The 22,454-nt window shown below is 44.9% G+C and overlaps 1 protein-coding gene across 1 annotated transcript; it reads right to left on the minus strand.

The window, feature by feature from the left end:
- Window positions 1-10,956: 10,956 nt before the first annotated feature.
- SIK1 (salt inducible kinase 1) lies at window positions 10,957-22,039 on the minus strand. The gene is made up of 14 exons (XM_080612946.1): window positions 21,930-22,039; window positions 21,580-21,805; window positions 20,483-20,599; window positions 17,797-17,860; window positions 17,432-17,593; window positions 17,041-17,165; window positions 16,804-16,927; window positions 15,584-15,807; window positions 15,189-15,338; window positions 14,436-14,558; window positions 13,966-14,191; window positions 12,998-13,273; window positions 12,212-12,443; window positions 10,957-11,413 (listed from the first exon to the last, which is right to left on the minus strand). The coding sequence occupies exons 2-14, from the start codon at window positions 21,730-21,732 to the stop codon at window positions 10,996-10,998; spliced, it is 2,394 nt and encodes a 797-aa protein (XP_080469072.1). The 5' UTR covers window positions 21,733-21,805; window positions 21,930-22,039; the 3' UTR covers window positions 10,957-10,995.
- Window positions 22,040-22,454: the final 415 nt, after the last annotated feature.

The raw sequence follows: 22,454 nt of genomic DNA on the forward strand, positions 1-22,454 counted from the left end.
ACTTGGTCCATACCCAGCTCACTGGCTTCTGAGGCCTTCCAGATTCCCTGCTGTTTTCTTGTAGTGATTGACTTCTGGGGGACTCCATCTGGGAATTTTTGTGGGAAAGAAATGCCCACAGGTCTATTGATCTTAATCCAGGAACAGCAGAATGTATGCACTGCTCCCTGCACCACAAAGAAAAAAATCATGGTACAGAAGTATTGAAACAAACAACAAAAACTAAATTATTTAAAAAACAGTGACCATCTTGGTTTATAATAACACACACAAACCACCTGCTAGATTTTAATACCTTTAGTACGAACATCATCCCCTCAAGGAGTTTAATTCTCAGAGAAACCATTCTCTTTTCACATGAATACAGTATTAACATAAGGAAGCAGGGACCTGTTTTCCAGTGTATGAAAGAGTTAGCGTCAGACATTCCCTTCCTTATCTCCTTAAAAATAAATCTCTCTTTCATACCCGTGCATGTACATGCCGGCACATCAGTTCTGATGGCTCAGCCAAAACTCAATCCTCTAAACAAAAATGAGGATTCAAACCCACTGATAGCTTTCCTGAGCTTTCATTCTTGCCCTCCTTTGTCTATCCCAGAAAAAGGATGGAGTGCTCCACTTCAAGCCTTTCTCTGCTCTGTGCCACCAAAAGTCAGCACCCTACCCTCCGTCCATCCAAAAGCACCAGCACCCATTGGGTGCCAACTGCTGCCCATCATGCTCCAGCAAAGGGCAGCCAGCTTATCCTGCTCCCCCCTCCCATTGCTCATGGAGTCCACCAGGAAAAGTTGCTGTTAGTAAGCCCTGATAAGCCTTATTAGCCCCTCATTACCAGGCAGCACTGATAATAGGTAATAATCAACAAGACACTGAGGCAAAGAAAAAGCTCCTGAGAGAGTCATTATCAATTCAGGGAATATAATTTTGTGTGGTACTGAGAAATTACACTGATTCAGGCTCTGAATGCAACACAGTGAGTTCAAAGCACACCATGTACGTGTGTATTCACGCATACAGGAGCAGGGACGCATGTGCATTCCCTCTCCTGATGCCTATCAGGCAGGAGAAAGGAGGTGAGCTAGTCTGTACTGCTCCGGTTTGACTGGGCACGTCTACAGCTATAATCACATCTGATCCCTTGTCTTGCCCTGCCAGATGCCAGCACTGATCAGCGTACTCCAGTGGCAGCTCTGGTTTCCCCATGCAGCAGCCACCTCCTGCCACCAGAACACAAACATCACTTTGCCCAGGCATCTCAAAACTCAGCCCTTCCCTTTGGGCCTGACAAAATAGCCAAGTTCTCTGCAAGTGTTTAAAAAATAGAAGTGGACATTTAGCAAGGTCTGGAGTCCTTTGGAATTGCACCCCTCACTTGCCTGGGTTAACCTGCTCCAAACATCCCACCTGACTGCGGTCTTAAGAGCTCCAGTACTTTCAAAGATTGGCCTGTTCTAGACCAGTCACCAGCTTGGCCTCGGGGACAAGATGCAGGAAGACAAGGATGGGGAGCTCTCTCTGGCTCCTGCTCCAGCACAGTCCGCAGTGCTGGCACATGAGGACAGCAGGAAGAACACAGCTCATCTCTGCAAAGAGAGAGAAGGCTTCTGTTTAACACTCCAGCCAAATCCTGTTTCAGTGATGTAACTGGGTTTGAGCAGGCAGGGGAGCGACTAGGACGGTCTCAACATGCAAGGTCTTCTGCAGAGTGCAATTAGGAGCTGCTGTGATTTCCTCATCAATTTTGGTAATGGCCCGCATAACAGGGGAAAAAATTAGTAACACTGGAACCCTTTATTCTTTTAGTGAGATTTCATTCCTCTGACAAACAATATGCACCTGAAAGTATGATCTCAGAGATCACAAAGCCAGCTCAGCTCACAGGCAAGGCTTGGCAGTGGTGTTAGAAGCCATGTGCTGGCAGATGAACCTCTCTGCACTGATCTCCAAAGCAGCCTGTGTCCAGGCCACCCATGCCGGAAAACAGGAAAAAAGACAAATACCAACACAAAATCCCTGTCCTGCCCATGTGTCTGTGGAACGCAGAGCAGGCATCCATGGCACCTCAAATTCAGCAGCTAGCAAAAACAGTGGGAGAGGTGCTGCTGGAGTGCCTGGCTCTTGCTCACTCTGCTGCACAGGGAATCGATGTTTAAGGGCACATCCTGCCCTGGGGAACTGGTTAATCCTGATCGCTGGAGGGATGAATGCAGCCAGTGACTTGATTGCATTTACAATGTTAAGCCAGTTGTTGAATCCAATTAGTGACTGTCAGCTCTTGTGGGGTCCTGCATGCAGAGAAATGAATCCACCCTGAGACTAGAATGGTGCTTACGGGCTTGTAAAACCGAATCTGTGCTGAAGAGCGACTGAACATCGCTACACCCCACAACCCCTGCGTCTGCTACCTAACAGTGGGCTGGAGCTGGGAGAAAGTGGATTTCACAGCTTGTGACTAACCACAAAATGTGCTGAGGAGAGCCTCTGTGCAGAAAAAATTGTTCACTTCCCTTTGAGGATAAATAGTAAGGCTATGACAAAAGTCCAGTAGTCCCAGGCAATTTCCCCTTGCTTCCAGAGGTTTAGCAGCATGTACCACCTCATAGCTCACTTGCAGCAACACCTCAATCACAGGACCCATGGTTCCTCCTCCTGCTGCCTGAGACCATCTCAGCATCTCCCACCACTTGTGCCATTCATGACAGGTGGTAGAAGAGACACCAGCATTAAATTCACCAGAGCTGTCCAGAGAGCTGCTTACATCAATAAATGGCACGAGAGGGAGACTGGGATTTCCATTTCCCCCTGCAGCTGATGTTCTTCTTTCCAGGCTCAAATGCAGCTTCTTCTCTCTTCCCTCTGGAGAACACACATCTTACCACAAATCGGACCTCCTTCCAAGCAGCAGTCATTGTGCAGGGTGGGCTGGGTGTCCTGAAGTCACTTAGTCCTGTCAGCTCTCCTGTCCCTTTCTGCTTCTCGCTGCTCTCGTGGGAACACAACCCACTGGGCCCCATCATTTGGATGCCTGGGACTCATCAGGTCTCTTGTTTGGTGATTTATAATAGAGATCTGAGTAACTAAGAATTAAAGCTACATTTCTGTGCCAAAGCCATTATGAAGACATCGCTGTAGCCTTTTATAACCATCTTACCTCAACTAGGCAACTAGGCTACCAAAAAGCCTTTCTTCCCACCAGGACAGAGAGGTTGCCTATTTAATTGAATCCAAAGTGTACAGACCTCCTTTTGCAGAGAGGTATTAACCCCCCCACCCCAAAATTAAGAGCAGTACCCCAGTTTTTCTCAGACATACCAATAAAGGGAAAGCAGCATGGGTCTCATAAATAACTGCCTGATCTGTCCAGCTTTGCAGTTAATTTGGTGGCTCTTTGTCCCTGTTCCTGTTGTGCTCACTTTTCATGAACAAAAAGCAAAAATATTCATGGAAAACGGATTTCAAAGGCATGTGCATAAGTATTCCTGGAAATCTAATTTTATGTTTTCAGTAAAAGCATCTGCTACTATACAAGCGTTGAGAAGGAAAAAACAATGGGACATTTAGCTGACCACTGCACAGCTACCTTCACTTCTCACCCAAAGAGAAGAAAGTGGAACCATATCCCAGCAAATACAAGAGTGATATTGTTAAGCAAGCAGGACAAGGCAGCTAAAATGCAGTTATTTTGTTCTTGTGGCATGAACAGAGGGGTTGGGTTTAAAGCTCATTTTTTTGCAAAATGATGCTTGCAGAAGGAGATCTGTTTGGATATCCAGCGGGCGGCTGGGGATAATGGGTAGAAGAGGCCCTAAATACCTATCTACCCATTGAGTGTGTAGATGAGCTCATCAAATGATAATAATGTTACTTTACCAGGAACTGGGAGAGAAATTATCAGCAAGAATAGGCAAAAAACCACTTAGCTGTAATTTCTGAAATCCTTTCCAGCTCTTGACTAAGATATTTTTGTTGTCACAGAATAAACCAAGGAATGGAAAAAAACAGTTGCCCAGGGTAGCAGAAAGGGATGTAAGAGAGAAGAGAACTAAAAAAGCACTCCAGCATGGTACAGGAAAAGCTCTATCAAAAATAATGAACCTAAATTCCCTGCCTCGGTGGCTGAAGAAACAAAGGATGAGATTGTCTGGCTCTGGAGGTCATAGCCTTAATGTGCTGTTAATAGCGTTTATATTATAAAGCAGCGCTGCTGCATTAGCTTTGATTTAGCAATGCCAGTTTACTTCAGCTGAGGAAGTGATCCATAAATTCAACTCTGCATCTCTGTAAGCACAGTGAAGGGAGAAAAGCTTGCTCATCCCTGGAGAACATGAGGGGCCTGCTGGGCTGACCTGGGCATTCCCTGGTGCTCACCCTGCTGTCACTGCTCTGTTACCTGCGTGTGACGCGCAAAAGGGACAGCATGTATCTTGTGTGGCTCAGACACTGGTTATACAGCCCCATCCATCCACTCATGGTAGTTCTGCTCAATTTCATGTCCCACTCCAGCGGCTGGCTGCACAGGGAGCGAGCCTCAGAATCTCCCCGAAATTCAAGCGTCAGGAGAAGAGATTTTAGGGTAAAACAATAAAAGTAATACTAGCAGATTGCTGGGACCAGGCAATTTCACTCAAGAGCTCTGAGGGAGCTCAGACTCGAAACTGCTGACCTATTCAGTACAATGCCACAGCAGCTGTTGAAATGGTGAGGCACCACAGGAATGGAAGGTGGCAAATGTTACATTCATTTTTAAAAAGGGCTTATAGAGGCCATCCAGAGACCTGTGGGCTGGAAAGCTGGGCAAGGCAAATTAACGGAAAGTATAACAAGAGCAGAATAGCCAGCAATGCGATAGAACAGGAAAGAGCAAAGTTTGTGGAGTGAAAGCTGAGGCAGTGCAAATCCATTCGTGTCAAGATCTGGGCAACTTGGCATATTCGTAAAAGATTGAACTGCAACCAAGTGGAGAGTGATCTCAGAACACTGAATGACAGGTTGATGAAATGACATACGAAACTCGCCAGCAGCAAATACAAAGCAAGAAGCATGAGGAACACCAGCCCTAGCCACGCAAAGATCATCAGGGGCTCTGAATTAACATCAGTCAGGAAGGAAACCTCAAAGTCACTGAAAATTCCAGCTCACTGCTCAACAGTTGTCAACAAGGCAAAAAAAAAGAGCTTTAGGAATGGCTACAGAATTAAGAGAGAATGAAAAAGTGAGCACTTCTAGGGTACCCCTGCCTCAAACACAGACCAAGGAGGAAGTAGAAGAATGGGTGAAGATACAGAGAGGCGGCACAGAAACGTGCAATGGTTTCCACAGGCACTCAGGCTAATTACAGTAGCATTCTTCTGCTCAGTCACCTCAACAGAGAAGGGATGTGAAAGGGTCCCAGAACCTCATGACCAGCGGGAGGTGTGAACAGGAAAGCACTACTCATCATGTCTGCTATCACAAGAGGAAAGCAGCACAACCCAATCTATCGGGCTGGAGGTCTAACACAAAGGAAAGGAAGCAATGCTTTCACATAACGCAAAATTGCATTATGGCAGTCATTGTCATGGGATGCTGTGAAGGCCGCAATTATGAAAGAATTCCAGAAGGGTTATCCAAATTCTTAGAGGCTCGACCCATCTGCAGCTGTCAAACACAATGACCCAGATGCCAGTCAAAAATTCCCTTAACTGTAGTCCGCTTTTTACTGAGCTGGTAATGCCACAGAGGGATTGTGCTATGCTTGCCCTGTCCTTACACCCTGTCCCTAGAAGCCTGTTTCTGAAATGAGCTACCTGATTAGCTGGATCTTTGGTCTGAGCTGCCATCACTGCATAAGACATTACAGATAATGTAAGATGTATATTAAGAAGCTGGAGTATGTTGCAGATGATGATCAAATTTGTTAACCTCACATGAATGTCTTGCCTTTGGCAGGTTGCTAATATCTGATGCCTGATATCTGAAAAAGCATTTCTATGCTAAAAATCAATCTATCTATCATGCCCCTGGCAGTCTGTACCAAAGACCAGCTCTTTCCTGATGTCTCACAGATGCTCTGTGAAATCCATAAACCATGACAGTGGATTACCTTTATCATTGATTTAACTGTCACCACTAAAAGTAGTTAGCAGCCATGAAATAAGCCAGCAACTGTATTTGAAGCAACGTCCTCCTGAGGCACATATTTCCTTTTATCAGTTCTTAAATTAATTCTCCTTCATTGCATGACGCGTGCCTTATTCTCACTTTGCAGGATGAGTAAAACGGAAGCACTGATCACTTTCTTTGTCATGCACCATAATTTTGTATGCTCAACTGCTCTCCCTTCTGCCGCTTCTCCTTTCCAGCTGACACAGGCCAAGATTACACAATGATGCCTCTTGCCATGAGGAAGCCCTTTCATCTCTGAGATGTGACTTATGCTCTGGACACAGTGAAGGAGAAGGTCATGGATCTGGGGATGAGTTATGCATCATCAGCTGGAGGGCAGGAGGAGAGGGATGGGTGAGACTCCCTCGCTACCATGGCTGGACCACACTGGCACCAGAGTGCTCGGCTTGGTGTCTGCACTCAGCTTGCTCCATACAAAAACAGCCTGTGTTTTTCATTTCTACCAGTCTAGCATCTCCTGCCAGCTCAAGGCATTTCCTTTCTTTAAAAAAACAAGGTTTGATCATTCACTTTTGGGGCTATCTAAACTTGCCAGCATCTGTTCCATCTGGACGGGGGGGGAAAACACTGATCCAGGACTGGTAAAGAAAGGAAAAGGAACTAGGTACCAAGTTGTAATGTGGGAAACGAAGCCAAGAAAAACAACATCTTAAGAGATACTAAAGACAAAAACAAACGTGGTAAACAGGAGCAGAGACAGATTTCAGAGGAAAGGCAGGAAGACAGTGACTAAAGCACCAGGAGTGAACCAGTGTACACATGGAAACTGAGTTCAGAGTCCCAGGGTTTCTTTGTTCTTGTTTTTCCTACCATTTCACAGAAATTATGATGCTGTCAAGATCCCTCTATACCCAAGGGTCAGTGATGTCAATGAAAGTTGGTGGAGCTGCACTGATTTATATCCATTAAGGAGCAACTTTCTGAGATTTCCCAGAATTGCTGGGATTTAAAATAATGCCCTGAGAACCTAGCTGAAAACAGCAGTTGGGATTATTCTTAAACCAGGTCCTACAGAATCTAGATTAAAAATAATTAAAAATACCTCTATTATATTTTTACCAGTTGCAAAATTCCTAACTTTGGATGGTCACAGTGAAAACAAAACCCTAGGAAAACATGTGCATGACACATTTGTACCAGTTTGAGAGCCATGGCAAATGCATACAGAGCTCTACAAATTCCAGCTCAGCAAACAGCGCCTTTACAAAGCAAAAGTAAATATTATCTCTGTTGCCCCCAGGCTTTTGTTTAACTTTTTGATTTACCTTCCCACCACTCTCCCCTGCCTTCAAAATGGGATAGATGGGATAGAAAATAACTTCAGAATAAGGATCTAATTTTTTCACCATTGTTTGTGGGGAATCAAAAATGGGGTGTTCTTTTTGTTTTGTTTTGCTTTTTCTTCTGGGTGTTTGCCAGGATAAACTAGAGGTTGCAAATATTTAGGGGCCATCCTGCATGTGAAACCTCTCGTCACCCTCATTCCAAGTGCATGTGCAGAATACAAAGCTCTCAGCCGCTCGTGTCCTATGTCCTTTCTGCAGATGACAGTCTAAGGCTACGCATGTCTCTCAAAGGTGCAGAGGAAACACAACTGCAGTGAAGTAGAACTGGGGAGGAAGCCGAGGATTGGTTCTACAGTCTCAGTCCAATATTCTCTCTATGGCATGGCCCACAGGCCCCTTCCCCTTCCAGCCTCCTGCCACCCAATCCCTTCCCCTCCTCTTGGCCATTCCCTCACCAGCCCACACTCACTAAATAACACCTTCTCCAGGTTCAGTGCCACCATCTCAGCTCACAGGCAGCCACGTTGGGCGCTCTTGAACAGAGGTGCATCCCTGCCATGGTCGCAGCAGAACCCAAGCATGTTTAAAGCCAGGCAAGGCATTGTGCACACATTGCTGCCTTAATCTGGCTGGGGCCTCTTCCAGATGAAGGTGAGGGGGATGGAGCGCTCAGCTGGTACAGACTAACTCACCCTTGACCATATGCACCCCACAGACCTCTCTTACTGTCAGATTTTATAACCCGATTACTACTGACTTGGGTTAGACTCAGACAGATTGCCTATCAGAGAAAGGCTCAATATCCCATTATCAGATTTGTGAGCCCGCCATTTCTCTTCATTTAGTGCATAATAGAAAGTGTCAGTAGTGTCCTATGGAATTAGGCTTTACAACAAGTCTTAACTATGCAAGTAATATACACATGTATCAGGTAAAAATACTCCACGGAATCATATGCAGGACAACAATTTTAAAACCTTTTTTATTTAAATATTAAATAAAACACATCGACTAATCATTTTGGTGTACACCTCGCATTTTAACATAAGAAATAAAATGATTGTTCAGTCATGATAAAAAATAAACTATACATCTCAATTAAACCAATCACGTAGTGTCTTTAAATACCCTATTGCATTGCAGTCTGCAGAACAGCACTATCAAGGTATCCACAAAAAAAAACCCAAACTTTTTAAAATGACCTCTTTCTGCACCAGCAATAATTCCAGAGGTTCTACAGCAACTGGAAAAGAAAAACCAAAAAAATACTACGAAAGTAAAGTGCTTGTCATTGCTCAGGCCAGGAAACAAAAGAATCTGTGGCCTTTTGATCCATGGCGTTAAGCAAAACAGATAGTGAAGAGGAAATTCTGCATTCGAAGTATGTGTGCTACCCCTTACAAAACTGAAGGCAAAGTGGAGCTTTGTGATGAGCTGGCTTCTTCTTGCCCTCCTCTCCAGCCATCTCCATGCAATCTGTTTTTTGGGTTGGGTTGTATTTTTCTTTGTTTTTTAAACCACACTAAAAATGAGCATGAGACTTTGGTGTTTTCTCTGCTGCAAGGCACCACTCATTAACAGAAATCCAACTCAGGAAATTTTCTCTCATTTTGAAGCTTCCAGACCTTTTTGTAGCAGCAGCGGCAAGCTGGAGATACACCAGTAAAGACACACAGATACAACACACAGACAAAGAGGTCGTTTATGGAGAGCCACAGACAGAGCCACATGACATCTTCAAGCCTTCCTACTCCCACCAATTAACCTGGTCGATCTTTGGCTTTTTTCCTTCTTAAAAAAAACCAAAAAGCAGAACAAACCAAACAAAAAAACAGGTATTGTATGACTTGCAAATGCGTAATACTGCAGGTTGCTTGAAGCCAAGGTAACTTGAAGGCACCCCGTGTCACACTTAGGGAGATGGGTCCTTTAAGTGTTCAGACAGAATTCACCTATCTCCTGACATTCAGCTGGCAGCTTCCAGCCAAGCTGTGTGGCAGTTTGCTCACCTGCTTCCCAAGTTTGCATGCCCTACCCACCTCATTTCAGTAGGAGCACAGGCTCTTCTCCCCAGTATACCGAAGCACCCTGCCTTGGAAGGGGAGTGGGGTTTATACCAGAAACACAATGTAAGCATATTACAAAATATAAAAAATAACTAGTGTTATATAGTTTTCTGCTTCCTGTTTATATACATATACAGCATTAAAAACTATATGAAAAAAACCCCCACCTATCTAATCCAAAACCTCAGTTTGCTAATATGCCAAAAACAAAACAACCAAATACCCAAAGATTGTGCTGTGTTACTCACTTTTAATACAGTTTTGTTCAGAAATAGCTGTACTCCGTTAAGAGTGGAATTCTGTTCTAGTCTATTCCTTTTGTCTTTGTCAGTATATAATTATAACCTCAATATTGCACATTTCCCCAAGAGTCAGTTCTGTTTGGACCCTGATAATGAAATGCATAAAAACACAATTAGCAGCGGAAATAACCATGTGCAGCACTAAGAAATACCCCTCAGGCAACTTCGTAGGCAACCTCCAGGAGGGCTTATCAAAAAGAAAGCCCTTCCCATCACCCCACTGGTACTAAGGCTTCCTCCTCAGTGCTCTGCAAGAATATGAATAAACTTAGCATTTATAAAAAGATTCCTAGAGATCATTCAGACTGACAAAATATATGCATGTGTGTGTATGCATATACACACACATCCCCCAACCCCCAAACAAACATCCCTGCAAGAGACCAGACATTATGCAATTTGGATCCTGGTATCAAGGGATACATTTTCAGCAGATTACTTGCCTCTGTACTAATTAGAAGGGCTTTTTAAGCTTTTCCAGCTGATGCATCAAGCAAGAACTTCACAGTTTTCATTTTCAGCATGTGTATCTGGGAGGTGTGGAATGGGCATGTTGGTTCCTTTAAATAATATGAGTGTTAACAGGACAGGAAAAAAACACCCAACAAATGGCAATGCTTCCATTTTTGTCTTCTATGAATGCATAATGCTGCATGCCACTGGTTTTCTGTTTATTTTCTTTAAAAGAGGTAATCATCTTCACAAACCCATAAATGAATATTGTGAAAAAGGGAGGCTCTGGTCCCTTCTTTGAAAAGCCTCTCCCTGCTGTGTCACCACCGACAGCTGCTAATCTTGCATAACAGCAGAGCTGTATTGGTCTGACTTGAGTACAGTACCGAAGAGTTCTTCCCAAACCACGTCCCTCCCTGTCCCCACAAATGCCCCACCCAACCTCCCCACCATTATTTTTCCTTTTAAAAAAATCAGTTTCTATTCATATTTGTTCAGTGCAAGAGTAGAAGAAGCAAAAAGACATACATATTGCTTGTTTCAGTTCTATAAAGTTGCCAGCTTTCTGAGCTAGACAGCCTCTTCACATACTTCAAAATTTATTGCTTCTGAGAGTCACTCGTCCACACGACATCAGCCAGCCACGGAGCCACATGCACCATGGAACTGTGGTGGAAGCTCTTCACAACAACAGCAGCAGCAGCTGCAGCAGCCAGGTCTTTCATTTGACCAAGACAAACTTCCCTAGCTGGCTGGAAGTCAGGTCCTCCATCTCACAATCCCCGTGCTGCAGAGTGACAGCGTCATAGCTTGGAGACTGTGCAGAGAAACTCTGCTGCTGAGAGAAGGTGGTGCCAACTGGAGAAACATTGCTGCTGATGTACAGGTGTGTGTCTAAAAGGTGAGCTGCTGAGGACACCGGTGACACGCTGACACCGAAGAAATGAGGTTGGAGCAGCTGGCTGTTGCCAAAGGCCAGCTCAAATGAGTTCTCTCTTTGTAGCTCTGACAACAGAAGAGAATTGGATGCTTTGCAGGTACCTAGGCTATCAGAGGAGGGGATGCCATTTGTTACAGCTGTCTGAGAAGTCTGGGGACAAGCTGTCTGGAGTAGCTGGTGATGCTGGAGCTGGAGCATTCTGAACAAAATCCAAGGGTGGAAAAGGTTAATTTGCACTGCTAGCATGGTTTAATGTTTTTCTTCCTACTTCCTCTCCCCTAACCCTGACCACAACTTTCCCCTTCGTTTCCTTCTATCAAACCTCTCCTTACCCAGCCAGCACAATTAAAGCAAGTTGACCATGCCAGGGCAACGTGTTTTCATTTGGCTTTTCCCCACACTGGAGAGGGCAACTATCACCAGAAAGTTATCTAGTCACCACATGGCCTGCTAATAATAGATGTTCTAGAGACAACGTGTGCAGATAAACCGGAAACTAAATTTTCCATCTTGCTTCTATGGGAATGAAGAGGTGCTACCACACATGACATTTGAGGCCACTGGAATTGTGCCTCCTTTGTGGGTTGTAACTTTTCCAAATTACAAGGTCTCACTTCCTTGCCATGGGAAAATTACAGGAGGAGGCAGAGAAGGAAAGAAATCATTCCCAAAACTAACAAAGAAAAACACAGCTTGCAATGGGGAGAAGTCATGTTTTCCCCCACAGTACCAAACTGCTTCTCAATTCAGCGACCTCCAAATACTTGGACGTTATGATTTTTAAGTGGAGCTGCACGTCCTGTGTTATGTATGCCAGTGCAGGAAGCCACAAAGGAAGCCAAGCAGTTTATCTGCTGCCACACGGCAAAGATGGAGGATAGGAGTCCCCAGTCACCAAACTCCCCAATCTCTTTTGCTGTATTTACTCCTCCTTGCTTGCCCCTAACCAAAGCAAACCCAATGAAAACAGCTGAACTCCTCCTGGCCAGCTTCTCACCTCTGCTGCTGTAGCACCTCCTCCAGGAGGCTTCTTCCCTCTCTGCTGCTCCCGCTGCTGCCATATATGCAGGTGTTCGGCTGTGTGTGTTGGAAAGGGCTCATGGCACTCCTTGCTGCCCGAGATGAGGAGGACTGACACACCTGCCGAGCAAAGCCTTTGATTTTATTCAAGCCGAGAAACCCCTTGGCTCGAGCGTTCTTCCGTAGCTGCTGCCTAAAAGCCTTCAAGCCTGTGGGACATGAGGAAAAGAAATGCACTTTAATCCTCCTTAGCATTTGCCTGGGAGCCTACTTTACAGATCAGCCTTTCTGGGAAGCTGCCTTCGTTTGCGTGCGAACCGCGCTACAAGAGACTGTAACTCTTCAGATCACGTTCACCCCTCTACCTGATAGTCAAAGCAAGGATTATGTAATGGAACAGGGTTTGGGACAGCTGCACCCTTGTGTAGATGGGCACATGCACAGCAAAGGAGAAACCTGACAGAAATCATGATGTTGTGCACCCTGTGTTTTAGGAGGAAGGCAGAGCCTACCATCCCACTCAAGGCAGCAGAAATACTTCATTGGGCATGCTGAATCAGTTATCTAAGAACCTCTTATCTAGGCACCTTCCTCAGGGCATCCAATTCTCCCTTGGGGACCCTGAATACAAGAAGCAGAATATCCAGGTGACTGTCCTCAGTGTAACACTAAAACAAGCAAGCAAGCACCCCTGCATGCTACCCTCTTCTAGGGGCTGTTGGAAGGGTGAAATTCCCCAGCAAGAAAACAAGGAAGACATTACCTTGAGTTAATGAGGTATCAGATGCTCGCCTTCCTTCTTGGAAGCTGATAGGCAGGAGAGAAGCACCTCCCATGCAGCCCTGGACTTGTAACACCGGAGCGTCAGACTGAGAAGCTAGGAAGGGCGACGTCATCCTAGCTGTGGCTGGACTCCCCGTCATTGCTTGACCTGCCAAACAGCTGCTCAGGGCCACTGAGCTGTCATTTGAAGATGAAGTAAGGCAGCTGTCTGAGCTAGTTCCCTCTGTGGGGCTTGCAGAAGAGGAAATGACTATACCTACAGAGGGGAAGGAAGGAGAGAAAGAGCACTCCCAAGATGAGTATGGGAAGGAACAAACATAACATCAGAGACTTCTACCCACCTACACTGGCACTAATAAGCAACTGCAAGCTGGAAAGGTGTCCAGCAACTCATGTTGTCACAGGGCTTGACTCCAGCAAGGGGTCATCAGCGAATAATCTCAGTTTGGGCTCGCATCCAGTTGGCAGGACTCTGCCAGTAACCACCAGGCTATGCTAGATCAGGCCTAGAATTTTTCCTTAGCATAGCAGCTCTGACAAAGGATTACTGTTTTGTAATGTTTTGCTTGTTTGTTTAGTTCATGGGGTCTGGATGTACCAAATACAGGGAGTGATGGATTTTTTTTTTTTTAATTCAGCTGCACCCTCTTTTCCCTGGTACAACAGCAGAAGCAGGCAGAGAAGGGTTATGTCCTGCTTGTGAGAATGCTTCCCTCTCAAGTGATCTACTTGAAATACAACAGTGCAACTTCTCTTCCTTCAGGGCCATGCTTATTTATAAGAAGTCAGAACTGGGGAGGACAGAGCACAGGCTTCTTTTCTGGGCTTTCCTATCCCAGTCAAGGTAAAATCAGCACATACTCCCCGGGCATTTGCCCACTGAGGCACTCCTTCTCTGTCCTTCTCCTCTAAATACAGACACCCTCCATCTCTCCCAGACTTACTTACATGGAGGGGCATGCTGATAGAAATGAGTGGTCACTTCAGCCAGTGTGTGCCTTCTGCTGGTGTTGCTGGGGATGTGGATGGGGTGCTCATACGCCTTAATTTCATCTTCCAGCTCTTTCTCTTGCCTTACTTCTTCACTAATGGTGGTCTCCAGCAGGCTATTGGGCGAGATGGAGCGGTTCCGGAAGAGCCCATTGAAGTTGGGATCCACAGGGAAGAACACAGGCTGCAAAACATGTCACATCACAGTCTGAAGGGCATTTCGCTTATTTCTGCACTACCTTTTAATACTCTTCATAGCCCTGTGGCGTGCCTTGAGTAGGCGTATTGTTTGAAAGGCTACCATGACACCATGGCCAAATGTCAAACAAAAGATTGGAGGCAGAGAACAGAGTCACAACCCCTGTTGTTTTGGATTGGCAGAACAATGGAAAAAAAGCCTAACATACAGTTTAGCTGAGAACACAAACCTGTAATGGATTGCTCATGTCACAGTCCATTTCTGCCTGCAAGGATGGCTGAATCAGGCTCTGAGGTTGCTGGTAAAGCAGAGATGATCGTAGGGTTTCACTAGTGAGATTCTCCTGAGCCATCTGGAGAGAGAGCAATGCACAAAAGCCATTATATACACCACAGTTCCAAATGACTTTTCAGATACTGGAGGCTCAAGGAATTCCAGAGCCATGTTCTGTGCAAGATTTCTCCACATACTTTCTATGAAAATGAACAAAGCTAGTCTTTCCATGCCAAAACAGACACAAAACTTCTCCTAGGTTAGGCAATTTAACTGGAATTCAAATTTAATTTGAAAAGGCACCCAGAGCACACTTTAAAGGGGGGGGGGAATGTCAGAAAAAAATACACAAACTGACTCATGAAGTACTTTTGAGGATCCTATGGGGCAGGTAACAAATAAGTGTAACCAACCCATGCCGAAGGGGTCAAATTTCCATGAGAAGCCTAATCTTCTGGTTCACATTGACCTGCACTAAAGGCAGACTACTCCTTGGACCATGACCCACAGTCACTTTTAGGAAACAAGCTTAGTATTCCACCCATCTCCTGCTGAAGAACAGTAGGATGAGTCCTATGAGAGGGCACCAATATCAGAATTGGTTTTCAGAAGCCTGAGAGTTACCATTTTGTGTTTTCCCATAGTGAGGGGCCGGAAAAAAAAGAGAGCCAATAGACAGAGCTTCCCAGTATGTAATGCCCTTCCTTACCTCAACATTGCTCATTTCAGAGCTCCTTGGCCTTTGCTGACGGCCAGTTGCTGGACGACTTGATAGCTGGCTGTTTCGATACTCCTTCAGGCGCTCCAAGAGCAGGTAATAAATTGCAGCAAAATGATTGTAGCTGCTGTTTTGCAGAGACTAGAATGACATTGAAAGGACCCTTGAGTTACAGGTAACTCAGGATATAAGCAGCCAAAACTCATCACTAAGGTCTCCTAACAGCATACTCCAAAAGTAAGTAAAAAGCCAGAAGAGCAGTGAAGATTCTACTGCACTGTGACACTGGATCAAGGCTAGTCACTGAATAATGTATATATATACAACTGCACTGCTGGCATTCTGATAGTCAATGAAGATATATCTAAAGGGCAAGCACTTCTCACCTCAACAGTCCTCTGTCTGTCAATGCCGAGTGTTTGCATGATGCCAAGCACCTGCTCATTGTAGTCACCCAGGTTAGAGTTGTAGTTTTGGATGGAGAAGGACAAAGACTGCTGCTGTTGAAGAGATGGGTCAGCTTGCATCCACTTGTGCTGCTTTATTTGGGAAATGGTTATTCGCTTGGTTGGGTCCACAACCAACATCCGCCGGATTAGTGTTTCACAGTCTGGGTGACAAAGAGAAACTCCTGAGTAATGAGTGAAAAAACCAGCCCAGCCCAAGGTCACTGCTAAGTAACCTTCCCAACAACAGTGTATGATGTCTATGAAAATGAGAATTAAAGGATTCTGAGCAGCTGATGCCTGACCTGACTACCAGATATTCAAAACAGCGTTAGAGACATCCACATACATTTCACAAAAGCAACGCGTCACTACAGAAGTGAAGCTGTACCACATACCAGCAGGTTTCAGGTGACGTTGCATCTTGTAGGAGAGGTAGTTTTGAGTGGATGCAGTTTTTACAATGTTACATCCACTTAAAATATGTCAGAATTCAGTGCAGAACACCATCACATACAACTTTCTGGACCCTATATACAGCTTATTGGTTTATAACCAGGAAGTCAAAGCCATTCATGACTACGACTGATAAAGATCAGACTCCAAGAAATACCCTTCACTTGAAGACAGAGGCATATTCACTTGTTTTCAAATCCAAATCAGAGAGAGATGATAATACACTTCAATTCTTTTGTCTCACTAGACTACTGGAGTGCTCAAGAAACAGTACTAAGCCTCACTGTTTCTGCTGTCCTTGACAGCATAGCCACACTGAAATATGCCTTTTCTGCATAGCTAAAATATCTTAGAAGAACGATGTCCATCTCAGCATTGCACACAAGTCACATTAAAATCCTGTTTTCTCTGATTTGTGAGTGATTATTTCTCCAGCTAGAGCATCAAGTATTTTTATAATCATAAAGACAATCTAAGAAAGGAAACTACAGCCTTTTAGATGTACCATAAAGCAGATTCTAGAAAAAGTGTGCAACCAGCCCCTTGACTATACGGGCTGCCCTACAGAAATCACCAGTCACATAAAGACAAAGTGATTGCCAGCTGCAAAACCAGTCCCACCTGTCACTGACTCAGGAAGGAACAGGACAGCTATTTCTTTATTTGTAGCCCCTTTTCTAACATTAAGGATCTGAAAAAAGCACCTTCAGACATGAAGTAAGGGATGCGGAACCGCCCCTCCAGCACTCTTTGCCTCAGCGTTGGTAAATTGGGTCCATCAAAAGGCAGAGAACCACAGACAAGGACATAGAGCACCACTCCAAGGCTCTGTCAACAGGAAACGGCATAGCATGTGAGTGACTCCAGCAGATGCAATGATTTTGAAAGCCCACAGACCTCACAAACTGTAAAGTGTGATTTCTAAGGAGTATCAAGCTTACCCATATATCAAGGTGAGGTCCTTCATATTCTTTGCCTTCAAATACTTCTGGAGCTGCATAAGGTGGGCTTCCACACCACGTGGAGAGGGGCTCTCCTGACTTGTAGAAGTTTCCAAAGCCAAAGTCTGAAATGAAGGTAAGACACCATTCAATCACATGCGAATTATTTCAGAAGTACCAGAAAATGGAAAGATGGGAGTAGCTGTATTGTTTTCTTTTCTGCCTATTCTTTTAAGCTGTTCTTTTTTGTCCAGAGGCTACGTTCAGAGAAATACTAGTAACTTCCATTTTATTTTCAGTTACCATAAACACATTTATAGGATCATCCTAGTGAGACTGAATTCGACTACATGCCTAATATTCATAGAGTAACTGCGTATTTTTTTATTACCTGCTAACTTGATATTCATGTTAGCATCTAGCAGAAGGTTTTCTGTTTTGAGATCCCTGTGAACTATGTGGTGGCTGTGACAATATTCCACTGCTGAAAGAATCTGCCAGAACTTCTTCCTTGCTTCACTTTCACTTAAGTGCCCATTGGAGGTCAGATGATCTGCAAGACAAAATATAAGAGGCACAGGATTTAGAAACACCTGGAGGAAACTTTTCACAATGCCGCAGGTGCTGCCCTCACTGTTTGACAGCTGACAACACCAACCCTGGATTTTTAACCACAATACATGTATTAGGAATGACAACAATGAAGCCATGGTTTCTAAATCTAAAGAACTCTTCGCTCTGGCAGTGAGGACTTACCAAACATTTCTCCATTCTTTGCAAACTCAGTAACGATGTAAAGCATATCCTTTGTCTCCATAACCTGTGAAGACACAAGAAGACATGCTTAAAAAAACCGCAGACCTCTGTAGTTTCATTCTTTTTTCCAAGCGTATTCTCAAACCTAACTACAATTATTTATCTGCCACAGCAGCCGGCAATAAAGGCATCTAATTTTGCACCACAGTGTTCTTTCCAAGCAAACTGGTAATGAAAATGATAACAAATCAATGTTTATGTGCCTACAATACACAATGGCTTCCCATGCCATTGTTCTTCTCACCATTATCCTGCCACCTCATTTCCATAGGGTAACTGATGAGCATTTCAATAATTTTATACACTTCCTTGAATGCCTTTTCTTTTTGTTAAAATATGCATATACAGTTTTACAATTCCTTTGATATATTTTGAACATGCAAAACCACTTAAAGTTTATATAAAGTCATCCTTGTTTCAAGGCTTGCAGCTACTCAGATCAGGGGAGATCTTGGACAGATCAAGAAGTAGTATCAAATACCCTGCTCCCATTTGGTGTTGGCAGGGACATGGCAAGCCTCCCATGCAAGTGACAATAGGTTGCTGTTTGTGTAGCAGCAGTCCTTGATGCACATCAACAACTGTCAATATCTAGCTCAGCCTACACCTATCAATCTAGCAGCGATTTCCTTTGATATTTTTTCCTTCGGAGGAAAAAAAAAGTAAAGAACTAAAAATCAAACCATGAATGAGAAATGCTGAGCGTTCCCAAATTCATCTTCAGTTACTATGGCACATCTTTCAAATGCTGCATTTCAGATTTTAAAATAACAACATTTCTCTAGAACTGGACTCTCAAGGAGCAGGTATTTTGCTTTGGAAGAAGAAGGCTCACAACAGGTTAACAATCAAAAAAGCATCAATACTACTTCAAAGGCTGTAATTTCCAGGCTCCTAACATGTAACCTTTTTCTAAGACTCTTGTCCTCCCCTCACTACAAGTACACACACACACAAAATGAAAATAAACAAACAGGGAGCAAAGGAAAAGAGGTTCCCAGTTTAAAAAACTGAAGGAAAGTGTTCTGGGAAAGTTGCCAGCTGGATGAAATTAAGACGCGGTGCTGAAACTAAAACAATGATGAAATAATACCAAGAACACACACCCTACATTGGTATGTCATCTAATTCCAACTCTGCTTCTCAGTCTCCACCAAACAGGTAAAGCATCAGTTACAACAACAAAGAAAAGAAAACTTCACTGAAAAGAAGTTGTGGTCCACTACCAACGTCATTTGCTCCATCAAGTGAAGTGGTTCAACTAGTTGGAATTTAACCTGCTTTTCTAAAAGCTTCGAAATAGTATTTTCACCCACATCATTCCACTGAAATGAAATCAACCAAACTGTTAGAATGCTTCTGTATATCCTGTGCTGCCCTATGGGCAACAATGACGTCAGGTGCCAACACAGAATAATTTTTGTTATGATGGTTAATACTATAAATATCAAGCACTTCATGTGTGTCAAAGTCTTTAAAAATAATGCCTTGCCTAAGCACCTGCTTTACTGGCTCTTCAGCCTTACACCGTAATTACATTTTTTTTTCTTTCTTTCCTTTTTTTTTAAAGCTAACAAACCCAATGGTAAGATTGCAGCTGATAATAGTGTTTGCTACCGCACATGGACTTTCAGACCTGCTGCTTCACCCATATATTCCTCTCTCCCCCCTGCCCTTTTAGACAGATCCAGCTGACTGTGATACCTCTTCTTTGCTCACTGCAGGGAGGGTGGACTAGATGACCTTTAAAGGTCCCTTCCAACCCAAACCATATTATGATTCTATGATCTTCTTAAATCCACATGGCACTGTTTATTTAAGGGGATTAAGAGGAACTTACAACAAATGCTAATTAGATTGAATATTCTGAACTTGCAAAGCAGTCCTCGTTCACAGGACAATGTGGGCACCACACATGAATTTCTTCTTACTGTTAAATATGCCCATCAGAATAAAAGCTGAACAAATCTAATCCAGAATTCATGCTGTGACACTCTACAAGGGGAAAGGCATTTAAAATTAATTTTCAAAGCTACACAGACTGGAACAGAATAACTGAACAGATCATTTTTTGATGTCTGCTAAGATACCAACATTCACTGACTTTTCTACTTAGATCAGAATTCTAATTCTTAGCGTAGATTTCTACTTAGATTGATTTAGTTTCACAGTTGCTGATTTTAAAACCCTTCCACTTATGCAAACTCAACTTTTGTGCTTTCTTTTCTGCTATCCTACAGGAGTTTAAGTCTTCCTCTTACCAAAAGCACATAAGAAGTTCCAGCCCTCTAAACTAGAAAAGCAGAGGAGTTACGAAAAGCAAGTTATAATCACAGGAGTTCAGACAATCAGCTCCTCAATCTGAAACACACTTCAGCCTAGTTTTAATTGTAAATTTTACACAGCATTACACAATGTAAATTTTACGCAGCAAAGGCTGCCTAATGCACCAGAATCTTGTTCAAAGAATGATGAACGACTTAAAAAAAAATCAATTCATTTTAAGTGTTTTTCAAAAAGTATTTCGATAGGCATCCTCTCTGCAAACATTCAATGTCAAACCACATGCAATAGAAGAGCAAGGCATATCTCATCTGCGTGTTGAACTTCAAAGCTGCCCTCTTACCTGATAAAGCTTGATAATGTGGGGATGATTCAAAAGCTTCATTATCTGAACTTCTCTATAAATCTTCTCCAGATTGCTTGGGTCTAACCTTGTTTTGTCTATTATTTTTATTGCAACCTGCAGATTTTAAAAAATAATAAAACAATCTCAGGTATTACAAAATAGGTACTTTTAAAGTTAAGATCTCTCAAAAAGAAACCACAAACAAAAACCCCAAACCAAAACCCTGCACACACACACAACTCACAAAATCCAAGCAAAGTAGCTTTTAAAGTACAGACTCGACAAAGCTGAGTCTGTTTTTCAGAACTGCCCAGAATTCACGACACAGAGCATTTTCGTTTCTCTTTTCTACATCAAAAGATTATACATAAGGTAGTGAACAGAACTGCTGAAATTAGCACTGGACAGAATTCTGTAAATCTTTTAATCCACCCCATGCCAGTGAAAAGCAGATTCCCACAACAGACTATTTTCTACCGGAGTGACCGATAGGATGTTGACATACACCAGAAATGTATACATGGTTGAATGCGCGCTAATAAATTATTTCTGCAAGTTCTTTGTTCTTGAAGCACGCACACTGAATGAAAAAAATCAATCCGTCTAAAGTCTTCAGAAGCTCTTACATTTGTCGGACTTTTTAGCAAACTTAGGACGGAGTAATTCAACAAAACTACCAAAACACTCACAAATTCAAGGCCAGGCTGGATGGGCCTTTGAGGAACCTGGTGTAGTGGAAGGTGTCCCTGCCCATGGCAGCGGGGCTGGAGCTGGATGATCTTTAAGGTCCTTTCCAACCTAAACCATTCTGTTATTCTATGGAATTCTGGATTTCATATATCCTTGCTCAGTTTTAATTTGAGGTGGGCTCTATTGGACACACCGGGAAGCTCTTTCGAAGAGCCCCATCTCACGGGCGCGCGGTCCCGAGGCACGCTCAGCCCGCCGGACTTTGCAGAGCTCAACGCCGCTCTCTTCACCCGCAGCTCCAGCTTTCCTTTGGCGGTGCTGTCGGAGGCAGCTCCGCCGGGCGAGCCGCAAACCCCCGCAGCCACACACACACACAGGCATCCCGCCGTGTGCTCCGCACCCACCTGCGTTTTGGTCACTCGGTGCCTAGCCAGTTTGACCACAGCGAAGTTGCCTTTCCCCAAGGTCCTCTCGATGTCGTAGAAGCCGACTCGCAGAGGTCGCTGCTGGCTCTGCCCGGTGGCGGGCACCGAGGTGTACTCTGACATGATCACCATGGCTCGGGGTGGCGGGCAGCGCGCGCGCCGCGCCTATGGGGGCACCATCCGCGCTGCACGCGGGCGCTCGCACCTGCACAGGGACACGGGCACAGCGTGCACTCCCGTTAGACCCGACCGGCGCCGAGCGACGAACACCCCCCGCCTCCCCTCACCGTCCCCTCCCCTCCCAACCCGGCGGGCTCCTCCCCGCGTACCCCCGCGACGGCCCCGTCCGAGCTCCGCGGGAGCGCCGGCCCGTGCTCTCCCTCACTCTCTCATGCTCGGCCGTCGGAGCGGCCGTTGAGCCGCCCGTACCTGCCGGGCGGGCGGGCGGGCGCTGTCCGCTGCTGCTGTCGCCAGTCTGCGCCGGTGCCGCCGCTGCCGCGGAGGAGCGTGTGCGTGACTCTGAGTGACTGTGACTGACTGACCGGGTGTCTGTGTCTGCGTGCGTGCGTGCGTGCGTGTGTGCGTGCGCCGGGGGGCAGGCGGGAGCACGCGGGATGCCCCGGCCGCCCCCCTCCACGCACACCCCGCCCCTCCCGCCCTCCCTCCCGCCTCTTTTCCCCCCGCCCACCGCCCGAAAGCCGAGATGGAGCCCATTGACGTCACTTTGACGCCAGAGAGACGCGCGCCCGGGCGCGAGGCTGAAGGGGAGCGAGGCACCGGGCCGTTGCCAGGGAACGGCGCGCGCTGACGCGCGCGCTGATGGAGCCGTCGCTGGGGAGACGGAGAGGCGGTGA

This window comes from Psittacula echo (genome assembly GCF_963264785.1).
Source record: "Psittacula echo genome assembly, chromosome: 3".
Classification (NCBI taxonomy): domain Eukaryota; kingdom Metazoa; phylum Chordata; class Aves; order Psittaciformes; family Psittacidae; genus Psittacula; species Psittacula echo.